This window comes from Piliocolobus tephrosceles, chromosome 3, assembly GCF_002776525.5.
Source record: "Piliocolobus tephrosceles isolate RC106 chromosome 3, ASM277652v3, whole genome shotgun sequence".
NCBI lineage: Eukaryota > Metazoa > Chordata > Mammalia > Primates > Cercopithecidae > Piliocolobus > Piliocolobus tephrosceles.
In genome coordinates, this window is record NC_045436.1 from 82,814,376 (window position 1) to 82,832,311 (window position 17,936).

General features: G+C 36.6%; 1 protein-coding gene across 1 annotated transcript in view; it reads right to left on the reverse strand.

Annotated features, from left to right (window-relative positions):
- SLC9B1 (solute carrier family 9 member B1) overlaps positions 1-17,936 on the reverse strand; it is a 126,917-nt gene that overhangs the window by 88,303 nt on the left and 20,678 nt on the right. Inside the window, exons 2-3 of the mRNA XM_023220118.3 lie at positions 7,472-7,541; positions 5,368-5,509 (exon numbers count right to left, since the gene is read on the reverse strand). Coding sequence (XP_023075886.2) covers positions 5,368-5,509; positions 7,472-7,540 — 211 coding nt within the window. The 5' untranslated portion in view covers position 7,541. The remainder of the gene's footprint in view (positions 1-5,367; positions 5,510-7,471; positions 7,542-17,936) is intronic.

The following is a 17,936-nucleotide window of genomic DNA, read 5'->3' on the forward strand; positions in this document are numbered from 1 at the left end:
ATTTTGGATAGATGGTTCCAACTAGAAAATGAAGTTCCAACTAGAAAAATGAAATTTATCTCTTTCTCCTTACAGTTTTATCAGTTTTTGACTCGTGTGTTCTTTTTTTAAGAAAAAGGGTCTATGTTTCCCAGGCTGGCCTCCTGGGCTTAAGCAATCGTCCTATTCAGTCTCCAGAGTAGCTGGGACTACAGATGCATACCAATGAGCCTGGCTTGACTCATGTATTTTAATGTTCTTTTGTTAGGCACAAATACATTAAGGATTGCCATGTCTTTTTGAATAAGTAACCCTTTTATTATTATGTAATGCTCCACTTTATTCCTGATAACACTCATTGTTAGAAGTCTGCTGTCTGAAATTAATATAGCTAATTTATCCTTCTTTTTATTAGTGTTAGAATGGATTCTCCATCTCTTTCCATCATCAATATGTATCTTGTAAAAAACACATATTTGGGTCTTATTTTTGACCCACTCTATAAAGTGATTATTGATATATATGGGTTAATATCAATCATGCTTGTTCCTGTTTGCTATTCATTGCTCTTATTCTTTGTTGCTACTTTTGTCTTCCATTCTTTTCCTGCCTTTTGTGGTTTTAATTGAGCATTTTATATGATTCAATTTTCTGTTAGCATATCAATTATACTTCTTTATAAATTTTTGTAATGGTTGCCTGAGAGTTTACAACATGCATTTACAAGTAATACAAATCTACTTTCTTTTCTTTTCATTTTTTCCTTCTTTTGTCTAGGCTGGAGTGCTGGAGTGCAGTGGTGCAATCTCGGCTCACTGCAACCTCCATCTCCTGAGTTCAAATGATTCTCCTGCCTCAGTTTCTTGAGTAGCTGGGATTACGGGTGTCTGCCACCATGCTGGCTAATTTTTTGTATTTTAGGTAGAGATAGGTTTTATCATGTTGGCCAGGCTGGTCTCGAACTCCTGACCTCAAGTGATCCGTCCACCTCAACCTCCCAAAGTGCTGGGATTACAGGTGTGAGCCACTGTGCCCAGTCAAAGTCCATTTTCAAATAATACTATATGGCTTTATATGTAGAGCAAACACTTTATAATATTATTTCTAATTCCTCCCTCCCATTTCTTATATTATTACTCTCATTCATTTCCTTTACACATAAGCTATAGTCATAAATACATTATTGCTATTATTAATTTGAACAAATTGTTATCTATTAGATAAATTAAGAATTTAAAAAAGATTTTACCCTTGTGTATTTCCTTTCAAATATTCTTCCTTTTTTATATAGATGTGAGTTTCTGACCTACATCATTTTCCTTCTCTCTGAAGACCATCTTTTAACATCTCTTGCAAACCAAGTCAACTGGCACAAAAGTTCTTCCATTTTTGTTTATCTGTGAAAGTCTTTATTTCTCCTTCACTTTTCAAGGATGGTTTCACAGGATACAGAATTCTAAGGCTGGTGTTTTTTGCTTTTGTTTTTTCTCTCTCTCAACATTTTAAATATTTCATGCCACTCTATTCTTGCTTCCATGGTTTCCGATGAGAAGTTGGATGTAAATCTTACCTTTGCTCCTTTATAGGTCGTTTTTCCTCTGTCTTCTTTCAATATTTTTTTCTTTATCTTTGATTTTTCTGAAGTTTGAATATGATATGCCTAGGTGTAGTTTGTTTGAACATTTACCCTGTTTGGTCTTCTCTGGGCTTCCAGAATCTGTGACTTGGTGCTTGACATTCATTTGCGGAAATTCCTAGTCATTATGGCTTCAAATATGTCTTCTGTTCCTTTCTGTCTTCCTTTTCCTTTTGGTATTCCCATTTCATGTATGTTACACCTTTTGTAGTGACCCCACAATTCTTGGATATTCTGTTCCATTGTTGTTCAGTATTTTTTTCTTTTTGCTTTTTCAGTTTTAGAAGTTTCTACTGGCATATTCTCAAGCCTGCAGATACTTTCTCAGTTTTGTCTAGCCTACTAATAAGCCCATCAAAGGCATTCTTTATTTGTTACAGTGTTTTTGATATCAGGCATTTCTTTCTTACGATTTTCATCCTATGTATAATACTCATCTGTTCTTACATGTTTTCTATTTTTTTCCATTAGAGATGTTAGCATATTTAACATAATTGTTTTAAATTCACGGTCTGATAATTCCAACATACCTTCCATATATGAGTCTGGTTCTGACGTTTGCTCCATTTCTTTAAACTGTGTTTTTTTGCCTTTTAATACACCTTGTAAATTTTAGTTGAAAGATGAACATGATGTACTGAATAAAAGGACCTGTGGTAAGTAAGACTTTAGTAATGTGGTGATAAGGTGTGTGTGTTTGCCGCGGGGGGAGGGGACATTCTATAGTTCTATCACTAGATCTCAGTCTTTTAGTAGGCCTGTGCCTCTGAGCTGTGAATGTCAAAAATGCTTTTCAGTTTTTTTCCACTCCCTTAGTTGGTGCAGGATGGTTAGAGGGGGTCAGAGTTCGATATTTCCCTTCAACTATGTGGAAGGCTAGAGGAGGCTGACTAGAGTTGGGAACAGAACTTATTCATTAAAATCTTACTATCGGTTTTTATGAAGTTAGCAGTCTTGCAAGTTTAGTTCAAAAATAACATCCCAGAGACTTCCAGTTTCCAGTTCTACATGTAAGGATATTAGAAGTCATCACTGTGTTCTAAAAACAAATAAAAAGCTGAAGAAACTGAAAAATCAACAACTCTTTTTATATCCATCAGATATAAGTTGGTTAGGCTCTGATAAAAACATGTGTAGGTTAGGCTCTGATAAAATTTTTTTTTTTTTTTTTTTTTTTTGAGATGGAGTCTCACTCTGTCGCCCAGGCTGGAGTGCAGTGGTCATTGCAAGCTCCTCCTCCTGGGTTCACGCCATTCTCCTGCCTCAGCCTCCCTAGTAGCTGGGACTACAGACATCCGCCACCATGCCCAGCTAATTTTTGTATTTTTAGTAGAGACCGGGTTTCACCGTGTTAGCCAGGATGGTCTCGATCTCCTGACCTCGTGATCTGCCCTCCTCGGCCTCCCAAAGTGCCGGGACTATAGGAGTGAGCCACTGCACCCAGCCTTTTTTTGGGGGGGGGATGCAGGGGGCAGACTTTGTAAGAAGAACAGAATGCTTCTTGTGGTATATTTCACAATGGTTACCCTCTCTCTTCCTTGATACTTTCCCTCTCCCGCTGCTGGTTGGTTGCAGAAGGTAAAACTTAAAAAAGTGTGGGCCTCTCCCATCCCATAACTGGGGCCCTCCTGGAGTTTTTAACTCTTGACTTTTCACACAGAGCTTCAGCCAAGTTTTAAATTACAATTCAGGTTTTTGTACCCTGATCCTGGTTCCCAAAGAGGTTTTCATTCCTGTAAGTTATGATTCTCTGAATCTGTCAGTCTAATCACTCTTATTTTTTGGGCAGCAGTTTGCCCTGTGACTCACTTCTCTGATGGATTTAAGAAGAGTTGTTCATTTTTCAGTTTCTTCAGCTTTTTATTTGTTTTTAGGACATAGTGATGACTTCTAATCTCCTTACATGTAGAACTGGAAACTGGTAGCTTCTGGGATATTATTTTTGAACCTTAAACTTCCAAGACTGCTAACTTCATAAAACTGATAATAAAATTTTAATGGAGAAGTTCTGTCCCCAAGATTACTTAAAAATCATAGTTGGACATATAAGAAAACTTTAATTTATTTAAAGAAAAAAAGCTTCATAAAATACATTAGCATTTTTGTTAAAAGTAGGTTGAAAAGAAACAAAAAGGAATAATAACTTAAGCTCTAAATCTACTGTCCTAGACTATCTCCATTTATTTGGGATGAAGCAAGCCACTCTCCAAATAAGGTATATAAACAGTATGATTCAATGTGATAAGACTGATTTCTGTGTGCGTTTGAGAGTTTAGATTTCTTATTTAAATTTAACTTGTATGCATTGTGGTATTGGTGAATTAACTATTATTTACAGAAAAACATGTTGTTCTATTTCCTTTTATTATCCAAACTCTATGCAGTTTTAAGAAATTATTTTGTTGTTTCATTCTACTTACACATGGTTGTACATTACTTATTCCATGATGCGGCCGAGTGGGATTCCTAGCAGTGACATGTTCTAAGCATACGCGGCAGAGTGGGATTCTTAGCAGTGACATGTTCTAAGCATACCCAGAGGTTGAGATTCTATACTTTGTGTATAAAGGATACAGTGTGAATGTAGGGAGTGGGTTGAGAGAGAGAGACAGAGAGAGACTGATTTCAAAAAAGAGACTGCAAGAATATGCACCCCCAAACAGAAACACAGAAAATCTCCTTTTCCTATAAATGTCTCCAAAACTGCAAAATCAAAAATGAAAGAAAACAAAGGGGGAAATGAGTTATATCTAAACTTAAAGTTTCAGTTCTGATGTTCTAGAACTCCTCTATTAGCTCCTGAGCAAACTGTAATCCACAATCAGTGAATAATGTTTGGTAACTAATACATTTCCTTCTCTTCCACAGGTCCTGGCCCTACTCCTAGTAACTGCTGTGTAGAAATTGCCTACTAAATAGACCAGGTCATGGGAACATGTGTATTTACAAAGGAGTTCAATCACTTATACTGGCGATGAGGACTATTCAAGTTCACAGAAACTTTGATTCAAGGCCATCAATATATAGATATAAATTAAAAAGCAACCTTTACTAATGAAAAAAATCAATGAATAAAATTTGCTTCAAAAGTTTAAAGTTAGCAATCAGCAAATAAGAAAATAAAAGTTTAAAACTTCAATTACTTGTGCTTCATCATTTTTAATCAATTTTTTGTTCTCTATAGAGAACAAAATTCTGTATACTTCTTGAAGCCAAAATATCTTTCTCTCATAGGTTTAATCAAACAGAATATTTAGAAAAAAAAAACCACAAGAATATCTCTTCGTAAGTATTTGCTGACAACAACAATATGCTTTAAAACTGTAGTGGGAAAGCAATTATTACACAACTTTTTGCAAGGTTGCAGTTGTTTTAAAACTTAGGGCCCAATTTTAATAAAAAACATAATATTTCCAAAATTATAATGTTGTTTCTAGCTAACTTAAAAGTAAATGTCAAAGTAGGTTTTAAATAAAACCCTTTAATCAATGATGTTTCTAATCCCAAAAATTTAACATAAAAAAGTATGACAAATGTTAAAACATACACTTCCTAGGCAATATTCTGTGTTTGTTTTTGTCTTTGAAAGATTCAAGAAAATATTTCCTCTTTGTTCACATATTGCTTGTAACAGAGCTGATCATCTGATCTAGAGTATATCGATTAAGTAGTGTCTTTGTTGTCTCGTGTTTTAATATTTATCAAACATATTTATCATTTTCTCTTCATTTACATTTTCTTGTTTCACATACCATTTGTAATAATTACATTCAATGCTCCTCTTAGAGGACAAGAAATGTATGTCTTCTTTTTTGTCTGTGGTTTTATTTCTTCCGTATCTGATAGGACAGTTTTAGTTTCTTCATGTGCAGTACTGTTAAGATCAATGAGACTCTGTAGTAAAACAAGAAAATCTTTAAAGAGCTATACTTTTTGTATAATTTTATGAATGTACTAAACCACCAAATTTGGAATTAAATTTATATTATCACTGTCAATGCGAGGAATCACAGATAGAAAAGAAGATTCATGCTCCATATCAGTAGCTATTTGGGGATGTAACAGCAGTGTATTTTGCAGGGTACCTTGATTTAACCTTTTATAGACTTGTGTCCCCATCATTTTCAATCATTTGTGTATACTGAATAAAGGTGCCTATAGTTTGGTCCATCCTCTGTACACATCCCAAAGATTATTCACCAAAACTTTTTTTTTTTTTTTTTTTGAGACAGAGTCTCGCTCTGTCGCCCAGGCTGGGTGCAGTGGCCAGATCTCAGCTCACTGCAAGCTCCGTCTCCCGGGTTTACGCCATTCTCCTGCCTCAGCCTCCCGAGTAGCCGGGACTACAGGCACCTGCCACCTCGCCCAGATAGTTTTTTTGTATTTTTTAGTAGAGATGGGGTTTCACCGTGTTAGCCAGGATGGTCTCGATCTCCTGACCTCGTGATCCGCCCGTCTCGGCCTCCCAAAGTGCTGGGATTACAGGCTTGAGCCACCGCGCCCAGCCTCACCAAAACTTTTGTGAAATGAAAATATAACTCAATTAGACAGGAGGTGAAATATAATTTTACTTGGATTCATCTCATTTGATAAATTTATATAACTGAAAGAAAAATGAGAGAAACATAGGTCACGCCTTCAGAAATTCAGGCATGCTTCCACTAATATTTATAGATAACATATTAAATAGTGCAAGGGTATACCTTAATCTCCCAGGCCTTTTAATGGTAACCTAATTATGAAACTGCTGATTTGGAAAAAACAGGAATCTTTGGTTTGTGAGAATATTGAGAAACTTCTTCCAATGTAAAAAACAAACCATAAACAATGATAACAACAATAAAACACCAGAGTAGAGTTAACTCTGCAATAGAAATCTCCCAAATTTGCCTTATGATTGTCATGGGTGGGTGGGTGTGGGTATGTGTGTGCCAGCAATTTGAGTGACTTGATAATACTTTGAGTGAGTGACAGAGGGAACATCACATCATCACAGGAAACAATAAAAAGGCTAGAGGGCTTGGCACATTGAGGAAGGGAATTTTACATGTAATCACTAAGGAGACAGAGATGTCAAAGCAGCTGATGGCTAAAAATGAATTATGTAGCTCTTTAAGATCACAGTTCTTCAAATCTGACCATAATTAACCTATTGGAGTTCTGGTATAGAGGCTGTTTCTGAAAATTCTGTTGCCATATAAAGACACAATGGTGAATTATTAAGGTGGGTGAAAGGTCATATATAGTAAAACCATATTATTTTAAGTTTTATTATTTTAGAATTGGTAATAAACTGATACAGACTAAGATGACTTCTTCACAGATAATTAGAATAAATGGTGAATATTTAAAATATTTTTAAAAACGACTTTTTGACTGTTAAGAACTATAGAAATTTCTATTTTAAAAAAATATGAAATTTATAATTCTAATTATAAGCAATTATTACTAAGTAAAACTAGATCAACAGAAGGTCTAATGACTTGCTCTACATAAATATAAAAATAAAAAACTTGAGTCTCTTCAGAATACACAGCACAACATTTTAATTAATCTAGACTTATCTTTGCTTTAAGTTACTGAGTTTTCCCTGAATGTGGCAAGAAATAATAAGCGACATTTCTCCTTATTCCTAAAATCTGTGCTCTTTAGCTCTAAAATGCACCCCTTTCCATTTGTTTCATTATTTCTGCTTATTTCCTAGGACCCATTATAACTAGCTATTTTTAAATTTACCACTTTTCATTTTTAACCAGATATATAAAAGAAATCTATCTAATAAGTAAACTTCAAAAATAAATTTTAAGATCAGATTGATTTTATGTCATATATTACAATATACTTTTAAGTTTTTACCTGAGGAGTTGTAGATGTTTGGAAGTTTTCATCCTCCAAATGTTCATTTTTTGATTCTGTGGTGTGCATGCTAAGATTTAAAATAAAAATACTTTAAAAGAAGAAACAAAACTATAAATCCATATGAAAACAAACATGGTTAAGTGGGATTAATTTTTTAAAGGATTTTTGTTCTAAAGTTGTATCATAGTCAAGTCAGATATCTTTATAGTCAACACAGATCCAAATATTCATCTTTTAACATTATTAACCAAAGCCATATGCATAAGTTTTAAAAACCATTATCATATAGAAACGTAACATTTCTCAACAGTTCATAATGCTGGCCCATATCATAGAATCATGTATCAGAAAACACATACGTTTATTTTATGTACTGAACTAGTGTGTTTGAGTTAATATCCACTGTTGATTTAATCTATCTTCAGTCGTGATCCTACATAAAAGACTCCAGAAAAATTTTAAATGAAATATGACCAACTACATTAATACCTACATCTATAAGTTACTGATACATACTGTCTTTTTATGTGGTCCATTTGAAGGATCTGTAGATCCAACATTTAAACTTATCTATAAAGTTTTATTTTGAAGAAGAATAAACTAGATTAATAGAAGAATAATTACTTCTGATAACTTTTATTTTAAAGTATCTGTTGTTTCTACCTCCTCTGTAATCTTTGCTAGCTTTGAATGTAGGAAGGGTAACTTTTCTTAAAAATACCTTCCCTCAATTTTTGAGTTGTTTTAAGAACGAAACTAAAGATTTCAAGTTTTAATTTTTAGGTAGTCTATATTACCATATCCTGTAGCATTTCAAGTATCTATACTTTTCTAAAAGGAAAACAATTTTAATAATGAAAAATTTTAATAAAAAGGAAATGAAAAGGAACGTTAACATTTGAGTAGCTACCATATGTTAGCTGCTTTGCAATCTATTGTCTTACTGTAATGAAGTAAAATATTACTGTGTAAAATCCTATAAAGAATCAAAACTGAAGTTATAACTTTATTAAAGCAAAAAATAACCTTTAAAATTTTTGATTAGAAACTTAGATCTAAATTCCTTTAAAGTGTAGTTCCATTTTGATTGAAGTGACTGTCAAAATTATTATCTTGTCATTAGAATGATGTATTAATCTATTTCCCTGCAGCTATGAAGAGATACCTGAGTCTGGGTAATTTATAAAGGAAAGAGGTTTAATTTCACATGGCTTGGGAGGCCTCAGGAAACTTAAAATCATGGTGGAGGGGACCTCTTCACATTGTGGCAGGAGAGAGAATGAGTGCAAGCAGGGGAAATGACAGACACTTATAAAACCATTAGATCTTGTGAGTTAATCTCAAGATTATCTAACTCACAAGATCCAATTACCTATACCTTGTCCCATCCATGACATGTGGGGATTATTATAACTCAAGGTTGAGATTTGGGTGGGGACAAGGAGCCAAATAATATCATTCTGCCGCTGGCCCCTCCCAAATCTCATGTACTCACATTTCAAAACACAATTATGCCTTTCCAACAGTCCCCCAAAGTCTTAACTAATTCCAGCATTAACTCAAAAGCCCAAGTCCAAAGTCTTGTCTGAGACAAGTAAAGTCACTTCTTCCTATGAGTCTATAAAATCAAAAGCAAGTTAGTTACTTCTTGGGTACAATGGGGGTACTGGGAGAAATTGGCCAAAATAAAGGGGCTACAGACCCCATTCAAGTCCAAAATCCAATAGGGCAATCATTAGACCTTAAAGTTCCTAAATGATCTCCTTTTACTCCATATGGCACATCCAGGTCACGCTGATGCAAGAGGTGGGCTCCCATGGCCTTGGGCAGCTCTCTGCCCCTGTGACTTTGCAGAATTACAGTCCCACTCTGTGGTGCTTTCACAGGCTGGTATTGAGGGTCTGCTGCTTTTCCAGGCACATGGTGCAAGCTGCTGATGGATCTACCATTCTGGGGTGTGGAGGATGGTGGCTGTCTTCTCACAGCTCCACCAGGTAGTGCCCCAGTGGGGAATCTGTGTGGGGGCTCCAACTCCACATTTTCCCTTTGCACTGCCCTAGCAGAGGTTCTCCATGAGGGCTCCGCCCCTGGAGCAAACTTCTGCCTGGATATCCTGCCTATATATCCTCTGAAATCTAGGTGGAGGTTCCAAAAGCTCAGTTCCTGACTTCTGTGCACCTGTCAGCCTAACACCACGTGTAAGCTGCCAAGGCTTGGGGCTTGCACCCTCTGAAGCAATGCCAGAGCTGTACCTGGCCTCCTTTAGACATGGCTAGAGCTGAAGCAGCTGAGCCACAAGGCACCATGTCCCAAGACTGCATAGAGCAGGGCAGCCCTGGGCCTGGCCCACAAAGCCGTTTTCCCCCCTAGATCTCCAGGCCTGTGAGGGGAGGGGCTGCCACAAAGGTCTCTGACATGCCCTAGAGATATTTTCCCCATTGTCTTGGTGATTAACATTTGACTCCTCATTACTTATGCAACTTTCTGCAGCAGGCTTAAATTTCTACCTCCTTCCCCAGAAAAAAATTTTTTTTTGTATTGCATCATCAGGCTGCAATTTTTCTAAACTTTTATGCTCTGCTTCTTCTTGAACACTTGGCCACTTAGAAATTTCTTCTGCCAGATATCCCAAATCATCACTTTCAAGTTCAAAGTTCTACAGACCTCTGGGGCAGAGGCAAAATGCCACCAGTCTGTTTGCTAAAGCATAGCAAGAATGACCTTTACTCCAATTCCCAAGAAGTTCCTCATCTGCATCTCAAACCACCTCAGCCTAGACTTCATTTTCCATATCACCATCAGCATTTTGGTCAAAGCCATTCAACAAGTCTCTAGGAAGTTCCAAACTTTCCCACATCTTCGTCTCTTCTGAGCCCTCCAAACTGTTCCAACCTCAGCTTGTTACCCAGTTCCAAAGTCGCTTCCACATTTCTGGGTATCTTTACAACAGCAGCCCACTCTGTGATGCCAATTTACATTAGTCCCTTTTCACACTACTACGAAGAAATACCTAAGACTGGGTAATTTATAAAGGAAAGAGGTTTAATGGACTCACAGTTCCACATGGCTGGGGAGGCCTCAGGAAACTTACAATCATTACAGAGGGCAGCTCTTCACAAGGCGGCAGGAAAGAGAATGAGTATAAGCAGGGGAAATGCCAGACACTTATAAAATCATCAGATCTTGTGTTGTGATCACATCAGATCACTCATTATCATGAGAACAGCATGGGAAACCACCTCCATGATCCAGTTACCTCCACTTGGTTCCAGGTCTGACACATAGGGATTATTACAATTCAAGGTGAAATTTGGATGGGGACACAGAACCAAACCATATCAAATGACTACCTTGTCATAAGCTATTAGATTATGAGGTAATTGGTAAGAACAAGGGAGGTACCGTGAATCACCTAAGTTGTGTCATGTTCTGAATAAACAGGCTGGGAGTTAGAGCCATTAAAAAATTTGAGCTGAAGTGCACATAAATTTTGAGGAGAGGACACAAAGTTAATTTACGTACTTACTAATTTTGGAATGCCTACTCTTCTGGTCTCTGAAGGTAAAACAGCCAAACAAAACAAAATAAAACAGAAATATAGCCTTCTGCTCTCATGGATCTTATACTCTTATTAGGAGGAAGGGGAAGACTATAAAAAAACATTTTCAGTACTGCAGAAAATAAATGAGGATCATGTGATAGAGATCAAGGTGACATTTGAACTGTGTCCTAAATGAGGAGAAGCTGAGACATAAGTAAGCAGATGGACTAGGAGCAGGCAAACATAACACCAACAATCATATAAGTAGAGACATCAAGAAACTAGGCAACATATTTTAAGATCTGTAACTATAATGATTAGGATAGCAGGGCTTGGAACCCAGGCAAGCAGACTATGCATTAGAACTTCAAAACCTAGGTAAGGGGTCTGAATAACAGACGTATAGGTTAATAGCTATAAGAGAAGCTTGAGACTGAGTCAAGCAATATTTGTGACTGGCAGTCACTCAATACCCTCTTTATATATCTGCCAAGAGTGGAATTGGTAGGTGGTATGCCTAAAAGCAAGGACTTTGAGCTGAGAAAGAAATGTATTCAACTCTTCTCTTATCTTTTGGTAACTGTGGGAAGTGATTTATCTCCATTGGCCTCAATTTCCTTATCTGAAAAAAATATATAGTAATGCTCAGTTTATTGGTTATCATAAGAATTAAATTATAATAGCTGATGCCAGTTGAACTATATTAAGCACTTAACATGAATCATCTTCCTCATTTCTCTCAACAACTCTATGAGGTGTTTAATACTATTATCCCCATTTTATGTTCAAACTATGGAAGCGGGAAAGTTAAGTAATTTAACTTTCAATATAGTCAAAAAACTAGCAAGTGGCAGAGCTGGAATTTAAATGAAATACTTTTAATATTACTCAGATCTTTGTCAACTTTGGTATTGTCTCTTTTTTCTTTTAACTGTTGTGGTGACATTGCATTATGAATTTAAATTGCATTTCTATAATGAGCACTTTTTCATATATTTACTGGCCATTTGAATATCTTCTTTAGTAAAGTGCTCAAATCTCTTGTCCATTTTTTTGTTGTATTGGATCCCATTTTCATATTGATTTGTTGGAGTTATTTTTAGGTATTAAAAATATAAATCTTTTATTGGATATATAAAGAACCAATATCATTTCCCACTCTGTGTCTTGCCTTTTTACGCTGATGATTCGTTTTTAAAAGATACTTTAATTTGGCCCAATTTATTCTTTCCTTTCTTTATCCTTAGAGCTTTTATTGTTTGAGAAATCTTTGCCAAATCTGAGGTCACAAATGTTTATTCTCCTATATATTCTTCCACAAACATTATTGTTTTGCTTTTCACATATGAAAGGAACAACAATAGGTCTATGGTCTATGATCCATCTGGAATTGAATTTCATATATGGGGTGTGAGGGAGAGATCAAAATTTATTTTTCCCATATCAATATCTAATTGACTCAGCACAATTTATCAAAAATATCATCCTTTATTCACTGTATTGCAATGTCACTTTTTTGTAACTCAGGTAATCACATATATATGAATTTATTTTCATATTCTATCCTGTTCCACTGACCCATTTGTCTATCCTTATGCTAACATTATGCTAGTGCTTGTATTTTTTTTTTTTTTTTTTTGAGATAGGGTCTTGCTCTGTCACCCAGGCTGGAATGCAGTGACACAATAATAGCTCACCACAGCCTCAATCTCCTGGGCTCAAGTGATCCTCCCACCTCAGCCTCCCAAGTAGCTGGGACTATAGCCACAAGCCATCATGTCCAGCAATTTTTTTTTTTTAATTTTTAGTAGAGACGAAGACTCACTGTGTTGCCCAGGCTGGTCTCAAACTCCTGAGCTCAAGCAACCCTTTTGTCTCAGCCTCCCATAGTGCTGACAGGCATGAGCCATTGTGTCTGGCCAGTATAGTAGATATTGGCATCTGGTGTTGTTGTACATTCCCCACTTTTGTTGTTCTTCAGAGTTGGATTGATTTTTTGATCCTTTGTATTTCCATATAAATTTTAGGACCAAGTTGTCAATTTACAGACACACAGCTGGAATTTTGACTGAAGTTACACTGAATCTATAGATTAATTTGGGGAGAACTGACATCTTAACAATATTGAGTCTTCCAATCTTTGAACACTGTATATTCCTCCATTTATTTAGATTTTATTGATCTTAATAATTTTTTGTATTTTCAATGTAAAGAACAGTATGTCTTTCATTAGGCTTATTTTTAGGTATTTTATGTTATTTGGATGGTTATAAAAATTTTAACTTTAAAAATTCATTATTTGTTTCTTGCTGGCATACAGAAATACAAATGATTTTCATTCATTTCACTTTATATCAGGCCTTGATAAATTCACTTAATTTTAGTAGTCTGTAGATTTGTTTGGATTTTCTAAGTACATATACATATAGTCAGCAAACAAAAGTTTTATTTCTTCCTCTAAATTTTACACATTTTTCTCCCTTTTTCTTTTGTTTTTCTGGCTTTAAACTGCCATTACAGTTGCTTTAAATGATTGCTAACCTTGGTATTGTCTGTCTTCAGAATTTGTTCTAATATAGATCTGTTGGTGATAAATTCCTTATTTCTTTGCCTGAAAAATATCTATATTTAACCTTCACTTTTGAAAGTGATTCTTATTAGATATAGGTTAGAGGTTATCTTCTTTAAATACTTTAAAGATGTTCCACTGTATTCTGGCTCCCATAGTTTCTGCTAAAAATTTAACTGTCATTCTTGCTATGACTCCTTTGATAATAATAATATCTTTCTTACTTTGGCTGATACTAACCACAAATATTTTAAGCAATTTTCCTGTGGTAAATATGCATAAAATTTACCATTTTAACTACTTTAAAGTATATAGTTCCAGGGGCATTATGTATATTTGCATTGTTAAGCAACCATCACCACCATCCCTCTCCAGAATGTTTTCATTATCTCGAACTGAAACTCTGTATGTATTAATTAAACAATAACTTTCCATTCTCCCCTCCGGTAACCCCTGATTGCTACCATTCTCCTTTCTGTCTGTATGAATTTGAATATTCTAGGTACTTTATATGAGTCAAGTCATACAATATTTACCCTTTTGTATCTTGCTTATTCCACTTACCATGTCTTCAAAATTTATCTAAAATTTATTCAAAATTCTGTATATGTTGTAGCATGTACAGAATTTCTTTCCTTTTTAAAGGCTGAATAATATGCATTTATATGAATATGTCACATTTTGTTTATCCATTCATCTGCTGATAGACCTTTTAGCTATTGTGAATAATGTTGCTATGAAAATAGGTGAGCCAATATCTGTTTGAATCCCTGCTTTCAATTCTATTTGGTATATACCTAGAAATGGAATTGATGGATCATATGGTAATTCTATGTTCAATTTTTGGAGGAACCATCATTATACTGTTTTTTTTTTCCACAGCAGCTACATCATTTTATATTGACATCAACAATGCGCAATGATTCCAGTTTCTCCACATGCATGCAAAAAGTTGTTATTTTCTGTTTTTTTTTTTTTTTTTGGTAATAGCCATCCCAATAGGTGTGAATGGTATCTACTATAGTTTTGATTTCCACATCCCTAATGATTAATGAGGTTGAGCATCTTTTCATGTGCTTACTATTTGCATATATCTTTTTTGGAGAAATATATCTTCAAGTCCTTTGCCCATTTTTATTTTTATTTTTTTGAGACAAGGTCTCATTATGTCACCCAGGCTGGAGTGCAATGGCACAAACATAGATCATTGCAGCCTTGAACTCCTGGGCTCAAAGGATCCTCTGCCTCAGCCTCCCAAGTAGTAGGACTACTGATGCACATATCCACACCCAGCAAATTTTTTTGGTACAGCCAGGGTCTTGCTATGTTGTCCAGGCTGGTCTCAAACTCCCAGCCTCAAAGTGCTGGGATTATAGGCATGAGCTACTGCACCCAGCATCTTTGCCCTTTTTAAAATCGGGATGTTTGTTTTTTTCTGTTGCTGAGTTGTAGAAGTTCTTTATATACTGTAGGTATTAATATCTTATTAGTAATATGTAAATATTTTCTGTAAGTTGCCTTGTCACTCTGTTGATAGTGTCATTTGTTGCATATAAGTTTTAAATGTTAACGTAGTCCAATTCATCTGTTTTTCCTTTAGTTGTCTGTACTTTTGGCATCATAGCCAAGGAGTAAACTGCCAAATCCAATATCATGGAACTTTCCTTCTATATTTTCCTTTAAGAGTTTTAATATTTTTAGTTCTTATAATCATAGTTACTGTAACTTCTTTAACTCAAAAATCTGGATTCCTTTTGAGTCTGTTTCTCTTTTCAATTTTCTATCTTGGCTTAAGGTCATATAACATTGTCTAATACCATGGTTCACAATTTTTATTGAAAGCCTGACATTGTGTACAAACTGCACAGTCTCCAGATGATCACTTCTTTGTAAAGAATTTGTAAAGAAATATGTGGAGTAGGGGGAGTGAAAAATCACTTTAACAAAATCAGAGATTGAGCTTAGTTGATAGCTTTGTAATGATCAGTTTTATTTCAATTTGTCCTTGTTCCTCAAGTATAGTCCTTTAGGGATTTTACCTTGGATGATTTCCTTGATAAATTATGGCAGTCTCACTTGATTCCTCCCATATCAAGCATTGGATTAGTCTGTTTTCACACTTCTATAAAGAACTGCCCAAGACTGAGTAATTTAAAAAGGAAAGATGTTTAATTGACTCACAGTTCAACATGGCTGAGGAAGCTTCAGGAAACTTACAATCAGGGGGAAGGTGGAGGGGAAGCAAGGACCGTCTTCACATGGTGGCAGAAGAGAGAAGTGCAAGCAGGGGAAAATGCCAGATGCTTATAAAACCATCAGATCTCATAAGAATGCATTCACTATCTTGAGAAGAGGATGAGGAAACTGCCCCCATGATCCAGTCACCTCCCTCCTTTGACACATGGAGATTACAGGTCTCTCCCTCTATACATAGAGATTACAATTTGAGATGAGATTTGGGTGGAGACACAGAACCAAACCATATTGTTCTGCCCTGATCCTCCCAAATTGCATGTCCTTTATACATTTCAACATCAATCATGCCTTCCCAATAGCCCCCCAAAGTCTTAACTCATTCCAGCATTAACTCAAAAGTACAAGTCCAAAGTTTCATCTGAGGCAAAGCAAGTTTTCAAAACCAACCATGCCTTCACAACAATCCCCCAAAGTCTTAATTCATTTCAGCATTAACTCAAAAGTCCATAGACCAAAGTCTCATCTGAAACAAGGCAAGTTCCTTCTGCCTATGTGCCTGTAAAATCAAAAGCAAGTTAGTTACTTCCGAGATACAATGGCGGTACAGGTATTGGGTAAATATTCCTGTTCCAGATGGGAGAAATTGGTCAAAACAAAGGGGCTACGGGCCGCACGCAAGTCCAAATCCAGTGGGGGCAGTCATTAAACCTTAAAGCTCCAAAATAATCTCCTTTGACTCCATGTCTCACATCCAGGGCATGCTGATGTAAAAGGTAGACTCCCATGGCCTAGGGCAGCTTTGCCTCTGTGGCTTGGCAGGGTATAGCCCCATGCCTAGCTGCTTCCACAGCTGGCATTGTGTCTGCAGACATTAGAGGGGCATGGTGCAAGCTGTCAATGGATCTACCATTCTGGTGTTTGGAGAATGATGGCCCTCTTCTCACAGCTCCACTAGGCAGTGCCCCATTGGGAACCCTGTGTGGGGGGCTCCAACCCCACCTTTCCCTACCACACTGCCCTAGCAGAGGTTCTTCTTGAGGCTCCACCCCTGTACCAAACTTTTGCCTGGGCATCCAGTCATTTCCATACATCCTCTGAAATCTAGGTGGAGGCTTCCAAAGCTCAATTCTTGACTTCTGTGCATCCATAGGCCCAACACCTTGTGTAAGCCACCAGGGCTTGGGGCTTGCACCCTCTTGAAGCAACAACCTGAGCTGTACAATGATTCATATTAGCCAAGGCTGGGATGCAGGGAACCAAGTCCTAAGAGAGCACAAAGCAGCAAGGCCCTGGGCCTGGCCCACAAAACCATTTTCTCCTTCTAGGCCTCCAGGCCTGTTATGGGAGGGGCTGCCATGAAGATCTCAGCTATTTTCCCCATTCTCCTCATTACTTATGCAAATTTCTGCAGGCAGCTTGAACTTCTCCCTCGAAAATGGATTTTTCTTTTCTATTACATGGTCAGGCCACACATTTTCCAAACTCTTATGGTCTGTCACCTCTTGAATGCTTTGCTGCTTAGAAATTTCTCCTGCGAGATACCCTAAATCATCTCTCTTGAGTACGAAGTTCCACAGATCTCTAGGGCAGGGGCAAAATGCCACCAGTCTCATGATCTTTGGTCCAGTTTCAATAAGCTCCCATCTCCATTTGAGATCACCTCAGCCTGAACTTCATTGTCCATATCACTATCCAGCATTTTGATCAAAACCATTCAACAAGACTCCAGGAAGTTCCAAACTTTCTCACATATTCCTCTATTCTTCTGAGCCCTCCAAACTGTTCCAACCTCTACCTGTTACCCAGTCCCAAAGTCACTTCCACATTTTCAAGTATCTTTATAGCAGTACCCCACTCTTCGCACTACCAATTTTCTGTATTAGTCCCATTTTCACACTGCTATAAAGAACTGCCCAACACTGGGTAATTTATAAACAAGAGAGGTTTAACTGACTCACAGTTCTGCATGGCTGGGGAGGCCTCAGAAAACTTACAATCATGGTGGAAGGCAAAGGAGGAGGATCTTCTTCACATGGTGGCAGGAGAGAGAAGTGCAAGAAGGGAACAGCCCAGATGCTTATACAATTATCAGATCTCATGAGAACTCACTCACTATCTTGAGAACAGCATGGGGAAAACTGCTTCTATGATCCAAT